Here is a 14039-nt window from a genome sequence, read left to right as displayed (position 1 = left end):
CCTGAACAGGAATCAAACCGTGACCTCCTGGTTCATAGGTTGAAGCCACACTGGCTGTGCGGTTATCAGTCATTTTAATTTGCCAATTTAAAGGTGAAAAAATGAACAATATCTTAATTTGCACTTCCATGATCACTAGGGAAATTGCACATGGTTTTATGAGTTTATTACATATTTGTATTTCTTCTGTGACTTGTCTGTTACTAGTCCTTGCACTTTTTTCATGTGGGATTGTTTTGTAAGCCCATCACCACCATCTCACTTAACCTATGTATGATAAAAATAATGTTTGTATTGTACTTTTAAACATATATATATTATTGATTTCAGAGAGGAAAGGAGAGGGAGAGAGAGATAGAAACATCAATGATGAGAGAGAATCATCGATCGGCTGCCTCCTGCATGCCCACACAGGGGATCGAGCCTGCAACCTGGGCATATGCCCTGACTGGGAATCGAACCATGACCTTCTGGTTCATAGGTTGATACTCAACTATTGAGCCACGCCAGCCGGGCTGTATTGCACTCTTTATGAATTAAATAAATGTGTGGAGAACAAAATGGAGGGTATAGGATCAAGAGATGCCAAAGGATCTTAGATTTTAAATAATTGTTTGATATAATTTGTTTAAAATATGGATAGGTAAGACTTTGTTTTATTCACTTTGAAGGAGAAAACAGCAGAAATGGACAACTTACTCGCTCTGAAGATGGCCCTGATTCCCAAAATAACCCTAAAAATGCTAAAAGGAGTCCTACAGAGCTTCCCAAATGTGACACTGGCTGTGTTGAGACCTTGTTTGGCCTTAAGAACATTTTTCCCCCATCTGAAGGTTTATTTTCATTTTTAAAGGTATTTGTAATGTCTAGTTTGGAATGTTAAATTTGAATGTTAAATTTATGTTTCTTTCATCTTTTCAACACTCCTATATTTTGAATCTAGAGATTAACTTAAATTTGCTCATCCTTTTTATAGGTTTCAAATTTCTGATTTTAACATATTTGACCTCTGACAAATGATGCATAGGCATTGCTTTAAATGCTTATTTTAGTATTGAGAAGAGAACTTAGAGATAGTTCAGATTAAAATTTTTAGAGAAGTATTTTTTTTAAAAAGATTTTTATTGACTTCAGAGAGTAAGGGAAAAGGTAGAGAGAGAAAGAAACATCAATGATGAGAGAATAATTGATCGGCTGCCTCCTGCACGCCCCCTACTGGGGATCAAGCCCACAACCCAGGCATGTGCCCTGACCAGGAATTGAACCATGACCTGGTTCATAGGTCTATGCTCAACCACTGAGCCACGCCAGTCGGGCTAGAGAAGTATTTTTTAAATAAATGAGCTAATTATTGCATTGGGGTGTATACTGATTATTAAAGAATTTAATTATTCAAATTAATAGTCTAAATTAATTTTTTAGATTCATAATACTATTTTGATGAATTAAGGGACTGTGTAGGTTAATAAATAATGAGGGGTAATGGCTTCTTTGAAGATAGAATACAGATGACATATTCATATGGGTAGAAAAATGTTTAAATCGTATTGTTATAACATTTCTTTATTCAAAATTGTTTTTCAGCACAAAATCAGAACAAAAGAAGAATGGCATAAGCTCATCCAGGTTCTTACAGAATTCCAAATGCGGAATGTAGATTTCTTATATAGTAATCTTGAGTTCATCCTACCATTACCTGTTGATATCATTCCAGAAACAGAAAAGCTTTGTGGTTCATCAGTAAGTGTGGACACCAGTGCAGCAACAAAAAATATGAAATGTCTTGCCAGGAAACATTCTGGAGAGAAGACATTGAAAAAGTCACAAAAAAAGAAACATAAGAAAAAAATGGTAATTCTAGATGATAGTGACTTATTTGACACGAACTTGGACTTCTCTGATGAATTTCTTTGCCTTCACCCTGAATCCTCAAGTTCAGAAGAAAGCAAAGCCAAAGAAAGCAATTCAGAGACAAAGAAACTAAACAAATGTTTATATTCTAATATTGAATCTAATCCTCATCTTCCTGAAACACCAGCAGAAAAAAAATGTTCTGCCCTTGTTTCTCACTGTTTAAATTCTCTCATTGAGTTCATGGATAACATGTCCTTCTTAGATGCCCTTTTAACTGATGGAAGGGAACAAAAGGAACTTGGTAAACATGACTTTAGTTGGACAAATGGAAAGGTTAAAAGTGGACTTTGTGATGAGTTTAGTCTTGAAAACAGTGATGGATGGACTTCTCAAAACTCTGGAGAATTAAAGGCAATGGTAGAAGCTCTCAGTTTTACTAAGTGTTCTTCAACTATTTCAAAAGCATTGGAAACCTTGAATTCTTGCAAGAAATTAGGCAAAGATCCAATGAAAGACCTTACTTTATCTGTTTCACAAAAGCGCACCAATGTGTACTTTAGTCAGACCTCGGCTAATCTAGAGTAAGTATTTTTTTTTTTACATTTCAGTAGAAAAAGGATAAAGGGGAAATTGTTAAATTCTTACCAATTTTGAAAAGCTGTGCTTTATTTATCATAATAAGCCCTTGATATTAATGATATACTGTAGCTTCTAATCTAATGAGACTGTGAAGGAGATCAGTCTGAACGCTGGGAAGAAAAATAAGGAGAGATTAGGGTGGGGCTAGATTCAGGAGATTCTGGAGTGATAGAGAAAGGGATTTGGATTTGCTGTGGCAGGTATCAGGTAGCCATCAGAGATGTTTCAGTATGGGAGTGGTTGATAAGTTGAAAATGATACAGGAAATTAATCTGGAATCCAGTTAATCCAGTCTAGATCAGAAACGGACAAGCAGATCAAAAGCTGGTTGTGTTTGGGACTGTTGCATTTTTATTGGGTATTGAAAATAAAAAGTAACTCATTACTTTTAATTTACAGCTGTGCTTGGAAGAGGATAGCAGTCATTAAAAGTGTATTTTCTAGCCGATCTCTTCTCAACCTGGGTAATAGACAAGCTAGTATAATTGAATACTTGCCAACTCTTCGAAACATTTGTAGGACTGAGAAGCTAAAAGAACAAGGAAAAAGTAAAAGAAGGTAAAGGATCTATAGAAATAACATTTTATATAGCTATTTCAAGATTCATATTCTCACCTGACGGAAATATTAATATTAAATTATTTTTCTTTGTAATTTTGACAGATTCCTCCACTATCTTGAAGGAATTCACCTTAACATTTCAAAAGAGACTGTGAACACTTTGGCAGCTGGCTTCCCTTAATATTCCACATTAACAGTGCCTTGTACAGATTATTGTGTGGTCCCTAAGATACATTTTTATATTGATTTTTGTGGAAGTTTACATCTCTTAATGTACATTTAAAACAGAATATTTGTATATTTTTTACTAGTGCGCAAATATTTAAAATGAAAAATTTGAGTTTCATTTTGTATTTATGATGTGGTGGTATTTTAAAAAATTTTTTGTATTATCTGATTTAGCTTTGTTGGAGTATTTATGTATGTAAGTGAGCTGTTTCTAGGAGCTAGACTTCACTGAGATATTTCTAAAGAGGGTTCAATGCTACACTACTCCATAATTTTTCCCTCCTGGTTCCTTTAATTCACCTCTCTTCAACCAAGTGAGTACTCTGTCAAGTTGTAAATATGAATCTCTTAAATAAATTTATGCAATCTAGAATACAAAATTACATACATAATGCATAAGAAAACTTCCTAAGAAAGAAATTGTTTCATTTTTTTAAAAAGATCTCCCCTCCCCACCCCCTCACCCTCCCATCCCCCCCAAAAAAAATAAAGTAAAAGTAAGGTCTTCCTGCTCAGGGTCAGCCTGCATACCAAAGGGCCATGGATTCGATTCCCCATCAAAGGTACGTACCTGGGTTGTAGGTTCAATCCCCGGGCCCGGTTGGTGCACATGCGGTAGGCAACCAATCGATGTGTCTCTCTCATCAATGTTTCTCTCTCTGTGTGTCTCTGTCTCCCTCTCCTCCCATTCTCTAAAAATCAGTGGAAAAAAATATCCTGGGTGAGGACTAACAACAACAAAAAGTAAGAGCTTCCTGATTTTATTTCTGGTGCACTCCTCCAGCATATTTCACCATTGAATACTGAATGTTGACAAAGTGGAGTCAAGATTATGAATTATAGTTTTCATGAATGTTTTTTAGCAACCGTACATGTGATATCTTGTATATTTTGCCAATTCAAATCACTTACCTTGTATATTTTTATTGTATTTTTGTATCATTGTTGTTTTATTTCATAGATATTAATGATGTTAATATATCTAATTCAGACAAGGTTTAATGTTATTTAACAGCCCTGGCCAGTGTGGCCTAGTTGGTTGGAGCTTCAATCCCACACACCAAAAGGTCATGGGTTCTATCCTCAGAATGGGCACGTGTGGAGGCAAACCATCAGTGTTTCACTCTCATATCAATGTTTTTCTATCTCCCTTTCCCTTCCTCTCTGAAAATCAATAAAAATATACTTAAATAAAATATGGTAAAATCAATAAAACCATGTCCTTGGGTAAGAAAAAACAACAACAAAGGATTCTACTATAGGATTTTTACATAACAGCCATTTTCACTGAAGGTTATGTTTTTGGAGGAAATATATATTTTTAATTATAAGATTTAAAAATGCCACAGTTCACTTTAAATAATTTTTGCAATTATATAATAAGGTATACCTGAAAATAGTTTATTTCAAGTGTTTGTATTAGCTTAATATTCAGTTACATTATTTGGTGAATTACATTTTCACCTCAAAAGATAAGGATCCTAATTTTGCAGGTGAAAAATATCTTATGTATACCTGCTTTAAATATGTATTAAAATGTTTTTATTTAACCTACTTTTTCTTGTATTGAAAATATATTGATTTAAAGGCTAAAGCTAAAAAGCTTTATCCAGTATTTATATAGGAGTTACAGGTATAATCACCTGAGTAAATATTGGATATTGTATATGTTTGGATATAGGCTATAACTTACACAGGTTCAGTCCTGTATAAGAGACTAAGACCTCTGAGGCATTTAAAAAAAAAAATGGATTTTTTTTTCTACTGAATATAAGAATTCACTACCTATAGAGCTCTTACTTACCTGTTAATTTTTGGTGTTTTACTAGAAAATTCTGATAATTCTCTATAAGGAGGAACCAAAGTAAAATAAATCCATAGAATTTTTAAAATGTTTTTTTATTGGTTTTTAGAAAGAGAGGGAGAGGAATAGAGATAGAAGCATTGATGAGAGAAATCTCATCAATGGGCTGCCTCCTGCACACCCCCTGCTGGGAATTGAGCTGGCAACCTGGGCATGTGCCCTGACAGGAATTAAACTGATGACCTCTTGATTGATAGGTTGATATTCAACCACAGAGCCACACTGGCCAGGCTAGAATTTTTAATATCTTTTTTTTGTTTAACATGATTTGGGGAAATATTTTTCAATTCTTAAAGGTGATAAATTCCTGTTAGATTTAAGCTAATTTTTGTGATAAAAATAAGCAAATTTTGAGTACTTTTCCATACTTCATATCCTAGCTTATAAATGTCTAAAACAGTCACATTTTCACTTACAGCTATTTCTAGAAATATGTGGGAAGTAGAATACCACATGTCTGGCATAAACAACTGAATGGATGGTGAGGCTATTTAGCAAAGTATAAAATGGTAGCAAAGATGATCTGGAGGAAGAATCATTTCAGACATGAGTAGTTTGAGATATCTACAATATTTCCAAGGTGGAAATGTTTATGTATACAACCATATACTATGTGTACAGGTTTACACAGGTATAGCAACAAATCTAAAGTGTATACCAAACTCCTAAGGAGTTACGAGGTGCTGAAAGAGGACTTCCATTTATTTTACACTATAGGCCCGGTGCATGAATTCGTGCAGCAGTGGGGTCCTCGCCTGGCCTACACCAGTGCATGAATCTGTGCACCGGTCCTCTAGTATGCATATAAGATCTTTGGTTAATCTCTTCCCACCCTACCCCTTCCCTCTGAGATTCATTAGTCTGTTCCATGTGCGTATCATAGCTACCAATCGATCGGTTGCTTATATAGACTAGAGGCCTGATGCACGAAATTTGTGCAAGGGGCTGGGCCCTCGAAGCCCCGGCTTTGTCTGGAAGGTCATCCGGAAAGACGTCCAGAAGGTTGTTAGGCTGTCTGGTCTAATTAGCATATTATGCCTTTATTATTATAGGTATTTATGATTATTTGAGTTTTCCCCAACAAGTACCGGTATATTTCACTTTTAGATTAAAGAAAAGACTTAATGCTTTGACATCAGAGACTTGGGTTCAGTACAAGTGAGATATAATGACGGCCTGAACTAAGGTAGATAAAATGGAAAATGGAGAGATGTGGAAAAGTGCTACTTTTATGAAAAGATGCTCTGTCAACTAAAAGATTTCAAAGTAAGATAGTAAACCTATTAGACAAAGCTTGCTTATTCTGGGATTGAGAGAATGAGCTGATGAAAATCACCTTTTGGAGGCAGTGCATCAAACCATGTTCCATTTATAGAATAAGAAGAGGATTCCACAAATTGTGTTATCAATTATATTTAGCTTTATTCCCACGATGAGCACCACCCGGAAAAATTCATTCCCTTTTTCAGCGAATTCTTTAATATAGATGATATTGCTTTTAAAGGAAGATAACTTTCTTATTTAGACTGTTTAGAGGTATCTTACTGTTTAACACTTAAACCTAAAAGATACAAAATCTCACAAAGATATTTATGGACTTGGCCTTGGCTTATTGTATAAACCATTCAATAGCCAAAAATCTGACTTTAAACATTAAATACACTCAAACCATGTTTTCTTTTCCATTAACATGGATGTCAAAACTGGTTTGTTTGTTTGTTTTTGTAACTTTAAAGCTAATAAATAGAGCAGATCATATATTAGTGATCAGAATTTTAAGGTTCAGGATCAAACACTGCCAATTCATAGAAGGCAACAGCTTGTAATAATGAATCATATAACTCTTCTATTCTGTATTGGTCAGTAGCTGAAAACATGTGTCTGTAGTGGACTATCTTATCTGATGGGAAGAATACCCGAGGCTCTTCCTTCAGTGCAGCGTCTGAGAGGAACTGCTTCACTAGTTCTTTTCCACTCGTGCGGCTGTCACCAAGCATCAGCTGAAAGTGCTTCCCCACTGCATTTCGATTCATGCTCAGCACCTGATGCTGGCCATGCTGGGCAAAAGTTGTGTTTAGTAAGGCATACAGCATGGCTTCCATGATATGCAAATGTAGCAGTATAGGAAACAGAGTTGAGTTCTGAAGGGAAAGTCCTGTTTTTTCCAGAACATAGAAGTCAGCTTTGGGCATCTTTGAAACGACTGGAGAAATCTTTAAAGAACAAAATAAAATAAGTGAGCAAAGTAAATCATTATGTTTTATTGTTTGGGTCCCCTCTGTCCCACTTCTATTTTAAAAATAAAATTACATAACTTACACTATTTTGCTATTGACAATTTTGAAGTAATTGAAAAAGCATTTTATGGGAGAATCAGAACAGCCAAATTCTGGTTATGGTTCTATCGGGCACCAGATAAGCTAAGACGAACCATTTAGTCCTAAGTACTACTTTCCTCATCTTTAAAATGGGCTCGTAATTTCTAAAATCTATATTGACTCTAAGATTAGACAAAACTGTTTTATTAACCTTTTAAGAACTTCTACAGTAGAGCATAGGGTTAGAATAATTAGCCTAGAATCAATCACCTTTACAACTGGCTGACTGCATCAGGTGCTTGATCAAAACAGTTTTCAATGGTGTAATGAGGATGATAATTACTGCCCATCTCACAAACTTTCAAAGACTCAAATGACACAATGTTAGTATTTAAAAATTAAGCTTTCCAAATATAGTGATGAAATTCTATAACATTTGGAATCAACTTTAGCATTGTGTTTTTTTCCCCAGTATCTGCCTTTAACATAGACATTTCTTGAAATAAATGAAGAAATATTAAATTTTTAAAAAGTCATTGATGATGGAAAACATAACTGGAATGGGTGAGTAATAAGTACCAAAAGAGAATCTCCCCTTACTATTTTATTAGATTCTTTTCAGGACCAGTAGATTAAGCTATACCAGTAGATTAAACTATACAAGGTAGGAATTGGGACGTGTTACCCCTTACCTCTTCTAAATAGACAGATGATGTGTATGTTCCTTTCACCAAATGGCAACATTCTTTATGCTGCCAGTCCAGCACTGCCAATTTACGATCCAGGTGAGCCCAGGCAATTCTTCGAGTGCCAAAAACAATGGATACGATACTATTTACTGCCTAAAACAAAAAGGCTGGTTTCATTACAAGTGTAAACATTTTAACAGATACAAAATTTAAGCTACAAACTCAGCCAAATTAGCTTATGTAATAGAAATATATATTATGGTTTATAAACAGAATTGTTAAAGACATGCAGGAGTAATTAAAAGGTAACTAGTAGCAGTCAGTTCTCAGCCATAGCTCAAAGTAGGCATTCAAATGTTGCTGGGGACTGCTAGGGAACTAGGAACACAGCCATACATGGTAAGAAATGCCATAACTATTTATTTACACTCTAGAGAAAAGAAGTGGTCAGGAAAGACTTAGTGCGGGGCTTGGAGAACGAGTAAAATGGTAAGCGGGAAGTTATTTCACTGAGATGTCCGCTTAGATAGTTTGACACCTCAGACTCAGCCAGTGGATTCAAGAGTACAAGTGGACAAAGGGCAGAGGGGTCCACAGATTTCTGCAAAAAGTAACTTGCTTTATCCGAGAGTCACAGAGAGCCAGTAAAGCGTATACCATTCAGGAGTAACAGATTTACATTTCAGAAAGATCATGGACAGCTGTGTGGAAGATGGACCAGAAGAGATAGACTACAGGTAGGGATTTGTGTTAGGTACCTGTCATATGACAAAGTATTAAGAATCTAAGACAGTGACAATGAGAAGGACAAGAAAGAGATCAGAGATAATGGGAGTAAAATTGTTATGTGGGATGATCAAGGGGCCTAGGATAACTCCAATTGTTTTTCAGTAACTATATGGCATCATTAATCAAGATGATCTTAGGAAGTGGGTCAACTTGGGAAGGTTGGGGGAGATGAGTTGTTTTTTAATGTATTGAGTTCAGGGTGCCTTCTAAGAGGACATGTGTAACAGATAACTGAATATATGGATTTAGCTCTGTGCCAAGTATGGGTTTCACCTCACTCCCAAGTGGCTCATTTAGTAATACAGACAATATACATTAACATGATCTATAGATACAGAGATAAGCAGGAACATTTTGTAATTCTATATTCATCTCCCTTTTACTGCTAAAGAATGGGTAAATATCCATTAAAGGCAGAATAATTTGGCGAGGATTACAAAATAAATAAAGGCAAAATAGTTTGGAAGCCCAAATAGCTACAAAATACAGGCCTTCTACCCTGGCTCGTGTGGCTCAGTTGGTTGAGCATTGTCCCATATACCAAAAGGTCGCTGGTTCTATTCCTGGTCAGGGCACATGCCTGGGTTGTGAGCTTGATCCCCAGTAGGGGGCGTGCATGAGGAAACCGACTGATGTTTCTATTTCTCTCCCTCTCCCTCTCTAAAATCAATAAAAAACATTTTTTTTTTTTAAAGGGGGAAGAAAATAACTTTAAATGCTGCTGGAGAGACGTCCTAAAGTCACTCTTTGGCATAGCTCATCTTTGCATCTTAATTTCTGATTACTCCTGACATAACTGTCAGACACAGCCAGATATCTCAACATTCCTTCTAAACAAACTTTGCACAGACCTACTTCTACATCGCTGTTCTGCATCCTAGAATGCCCTCCTCTTCCCACTAGCCTCTCTCCCTCAAAGATACAAGTTGAGTTCTCCCAGTAAACTTTCCCCAACAGTTACAGCCCACAGTTCTCTCCTCTGAATGGCTCACGTACTATCTGTATATCTCACCTTGGTATTGATCACATACTACTTTGTACAGTGGGTTATCTATTAATATATGTATCGCTGGGCCCACCAACTGAACTATAAGCTGCCCGAGAGCCCTGTCTTAGTGCCCAGAATAGTTCTTTGCAAAGTAGGTTCTCAAATATTTAGGCTGTATAATCGACATTAATAAGAAAGGGTATACCTTAAGTCTCTCTCTTTCTATTTCTGGTTTGATGAGCTTTTTCAAGAGCCGGTTTTCCTGTGACTTTCTTTTTTTCACTTCAGTCTCTGGACAAAGAATGGAGTTACAAACCTGAACGGTAGTTTTATACTGGAACAAGGGCACATTCATTAAACTCTCCAAATTCTGAAATGGCCCAAACTTTTTTCTGTGCTCTACAAGATTGATGGACTTTCTTCCACGAAGTGATTTGAAAGCTTCAAGTTCATTATTAGATGCTGTATTCAACACATGCAATATGGAAGCCTGTTGTTCCGAAGAGAAGAGCTTGTCAAGTGCCTTTTCAGACTCTTTTGTCGTTTTGTCACAAAAAGCAACGCTGGGAATACTTTTCTTGGATGCAGTGGATTTTTTCCGACAGCAGGAATTACGTAGGGCCTGGAACGAGGACCATCTTAATGGTACTGGAAAAAATCTCCATCTCCCTAAAAGGAAAATTTAGCAAAATGTAAGTTGGGATGTCCTACTTCCTTAGTGTTAGCTGCAGCTTCACTAGATCCTTTTTGCAAAGTGGCACAGACTTTCTCATAATTTAAGTACTAGTGGACCATCTTAAGTTATCCTGTAGAATCATTATTAAAATAAGTTGTTTAAAAACAGTATCTACATATAATTAATAGGACTTTTTGTTGTTTTTTACTCACAAGAGATAGCTTCTGATTTTTATGGCTATGTCCTAAGTTTTACTACCTAGGAATCTTATTTTATGCCCATCAAGAAGCACGGGTTTAAAACAATAATTTCGACTGCTTAACATTTTTGACATTTGTAACTTTAGAGGAATCTCTTTGTAATGAATATCTCGTTATGGAAATTTATTTTCCCTCCATTTTCACTAGTGTTTTTCTTACCCGGTGGGACCAAATAAAATGTTTTAGCGGAGTGGTAGATTAAGAGCGGTTTTTATTTTCTTCTGCACACTTTTCAAGATTTCTACCATGCTTACGGTTCTGCAAGCAGAAGAAAACTCACGTAAGGAACACTTTTGTAAAACCAATGGGAAGTCACTCTGCCATCGCAGCCACAGGAGAGCAATGCAGCCAGGGGCGAGCAAGTGGCTGTTAAGGCTCTGCGCCCCCCGCCCCCCGCCCCCCGCCCCCCGCCCAGTCGGGGAAGGAGCCGCTCGCGGACCCCTAACCCCGAGAAGCTCGATCGCGCCGTCAGCTCAGCGGGGACTCCCAGAGGAGACCTGGATCTGGGACTCAGGACGGACAGGAAGTTAACCCGGTACTGCAGGGACCCTACCTCCCGCCATGAGGACACTAGGGACGTTCATTTTCCGAGTCAAACGAGTACGTCCCCACAGTTCAATCTTCCTCCACTGACTTCCGGTTCCTGCGTGCTTACCCTAAAAGAGCCCGGCCTTTCCGCAGAAAGATTCCGGCCGCCGCGGCGTTCCGGGCGCGCCCAGGTGTGTAGCCCTGAGCGGCGGGCGGGCCGCGGCGGGGCTGGGCCCCCGGGGCGGGCGCCCGCGGAAGCGCTGCGCCGAGATCCCGAGCCCTGGGTGGTCCGCAGACTTATTCCACCGCCTCCGGGGAACGGGAAGGGAAGGAAGGAGGGGAGGCGCCATCTGTGCTTGAATGCAGGGTGGAGCGCCACCAGGTAACCGGAAGCCACTGAGGTTTTAGTGGAGTCAGACTGGAGGTGTGTTTCTAGAAAACTGGCCACATGTAGAAGGGTGAGGCTGGATCGGAGGTGAAGAGGCTGGGGCCAGGGGAGGAGCTGGGAGGCTAGTGCAATTTCCCAAGGGACAGGCAACCCTGAGGAACTGAACCTGGGAGACATAAAGGAGGGTGGAAAGGATTCTTCCTAGGAAATGGGGAGACTTTAGCTAGTTTTGTGAAAAACAGGGAAGTCAGGAGGAAGGTGGCTTTTGGAGGCAACGTTAGTGCATTTGTGTTTTTATGAGACGGCAATACCGGGTAGATATTGTCCAGGAGGCCGTGGAGATGTGAGGGATTGTAAGTATGCATAAGGACTACTCATGGGAATTCTACAAATCCAGCCAGTTTCGGGGGAACTTGGGAATCTAACAAGAAATAAAGTAAACTTTTTTGCTAAATCCCCCAAATCAATAGGAAATAGTTTTCTTTAAACTCCAGGGCTTATACCACTGAATGAGGTATTAGGAGTTGAATTGTATCCTTCAAAAAAGGGATGAGGAAGTCTTACTCCTCAGTACCTCAGAATATGACCTCATTTCCAAATAGGGTCATTGCAGATGTAATTAGTTAAAATTAAAAATGAGGTCACACTGGGGTGTGGGTGGGGGCTGGCTAATTCAATATGACTGGTGTCCTTATAAGAAGGTGATCAGCCCTAGCCGGTTTGGCTTAGTGGATATAGTGTTGACCTATGGACCGAAGGGTCCTGGGTTCGATTTCAGTCAAGGACACGGGCACGGACCTCGGTTGCAGGCTCCTCCCGGGCCCAGGCCCTGGTTGGGGCTGGTGCAGGAGGCAACCAATTGGTGTGTTTCTCTCACATCGATAGTTCTCTCTGTTTTTCCCTCTCTCTAAAAATCAATGGAAAAATATCCTCGGGTGAGGATTAAAAAAAGAAAGATAAGAAAAGATGAGTGCCATGTGAAGATGGAGCCAAAAATTGAAGTGATGCACATACAAACCAAGAAAGGCCAAGGATAGCCAGCAAGGTCATCACAAGGTAGGAGAGAGGCGTGGAACAGATTCACTCTCAGAAGGAACCAACCCTGCCAACACCTTTACTTCAGACTTCCAGCCTCCAGAGCTGTGAGAGAATAAATTCCTGTTGTTTTAAGCCACCAAGTTTGTGGTAATTTGTTACAGCAGCCACGGGAAACAAATAAGGAGCCTGGTGATGGGTGCTTTCAGAGGTGATGTGGTCCACTCTCAAGGTGCAACAAGTCACTTGCTACCTGCACAACCTGAGGTTCTCATCCTCTCTCCGAGCCTCAGCTTCCTCATTTGTGAAATGGACATAATGGTATCTGCCTCTCATTTCTACTAAGAGGACTTCTAGTTAGAAACTGGATGTAGAGAACGTGACTTATAATAAGGGTTCAATAAATGTTAGTTCCTCATTAAAGCATTATCTCTCCTGGGGCACCAATTATTATTATTTTAAATATTTTGATTGATTTCAGAGAGGAAGGGAGAGGGAGAGAGAGATAGAAACATCGATGATGAGAGGATCATTGATCGGTGGCTTCCTGCACGCCCCCTACTGGGGATCAAGCCCGCAACCCGAGCATGTGCCCTTGACCGGAATTGAAACCAGGACCCTTCAGTCCGTAGGCCGACGCACTGTCCACTGAGCTAAACCAGCTAGGACTGGGGAGCCCGTTATTAATGAGCTTGAGGGGAAACCCTCACTCCTTGGAGCATTCATTCAGAATTGCTTTGACCAGAGGCTGGAAGTGGAAGGGAAAGAGGCGCCCACTGTGCCTGGTTTACTGTAAACCAGAATCTGTGTTCAAAATGAAAGTCGTCATCTTCCCTCCCCAGGCGCCAGCTCCTTCTCACTTCCCTGGCTTTGCCGCCCACATGCACACGCCCCTGCTCCTCCCACTCCCTTTGTCATCATGTCTAGCTTGTCATCTACTTTCTGTGTTTTTTAAAGTTTTTTGACCACAATGTACATGGGAACCAACTGCTTCATTAAACTTGGGTTTTCACATATGATGCACTTTGATATTTTCTATTTCGTGATTTTTTAAACAACTACTCATCCATTTGTGCAAGACATCAGGTGGGAGATGTCTAGTAGATAGAGGTGTAAGTCTGAAACTAAAGGAGAAGGCAGTGCTGGGTATAGATTTGGAGGCCATCAGCACATAGAGATGGCACTTCATTCCATAAAAATGTGTGCGCCCCACCCGTGTGGC

General features: G+C 38.9%; 2 protein-coding genes across 3 annotated transcripts in view; one reads left to right on the top strand and one right to left on the bottom strand.

Annotated features, from left to right (window-relative positions):
- ATAD5 (ATPase family AAA domain containing 5) overlaps positions 1-5579 on the top strand; it is a 41171-nt gene extending 35592 nt beyond the window's left edge. The window contains exons 20-23 of the mRNA XM_079799241.1: positions 672-853; positions 1585-2435; positions 2893-3051; positions 3157-5579. Of these exons, the coding sequence (XP_079655367.1) occupies positions 672-853; positions 1585-2435; positions 2893-3051; positions 3157-3235 (1271 nt within the window). The 3' untranslated portion in view covers positions 3236-5579. The remainder of the gene's footprint in view (positions 1-671; positions 854-1584; positions 2436-2892; positions 3052-3156) is intronic.
- Positions 5580-6165: 586 nt separating this feature from the next.
- TEFM (transcription elongation factor, mitochondrial) lies at positions 6166-13729 on the bottom strand. 2 transcript variants are annotated; one of them, XM_079798589.1, is made up of 4 exons: positions 11420-13729; positions 10247-10599; positions 8157-8306; positions 6166-7359 (listed from the first exon to the last, which is right to left on the bottom strand). In XM_079798589.1, the coding sequence occupies exons 1-4, from the start codon at positions 11448-11450 to the stop codon at positions 6922-6924; spliced, it is 972 nt and encodes a 323-aa protein (XP_079654715.1). In that variant the 5' UTR covers positions 11451-13729; the 3' UTR covers positions 6166-6921. The 2 variants fall into 2 exon arrangements, with proteins under 2 accessions (XP_079654715.1, XP_079654714.1); XM_079798588.1 differs by having other exon boundaries at positions 10136-10599; positions 11420-11510.
- Between the last annotated feature and the right edge of the window lie 310 nt (positions 13730-14039).

This window comes from Cnephaeus nilssonii (assembly GCF_951640355.1).
Source record: "Cnephaeus nilssonii genome assembly, chromosome: 19".
NCBI lineage: Eukaryota > Metazoa > Chordata > Mammalia > Chiroptera > Vespertilionidae > Cnephaeus > Cnephaeus nilssonii.
Note: the sequence above shows the minus strand (reverse complement) of the source record. Positions and strands in the feature narration are given on the sequence as shown.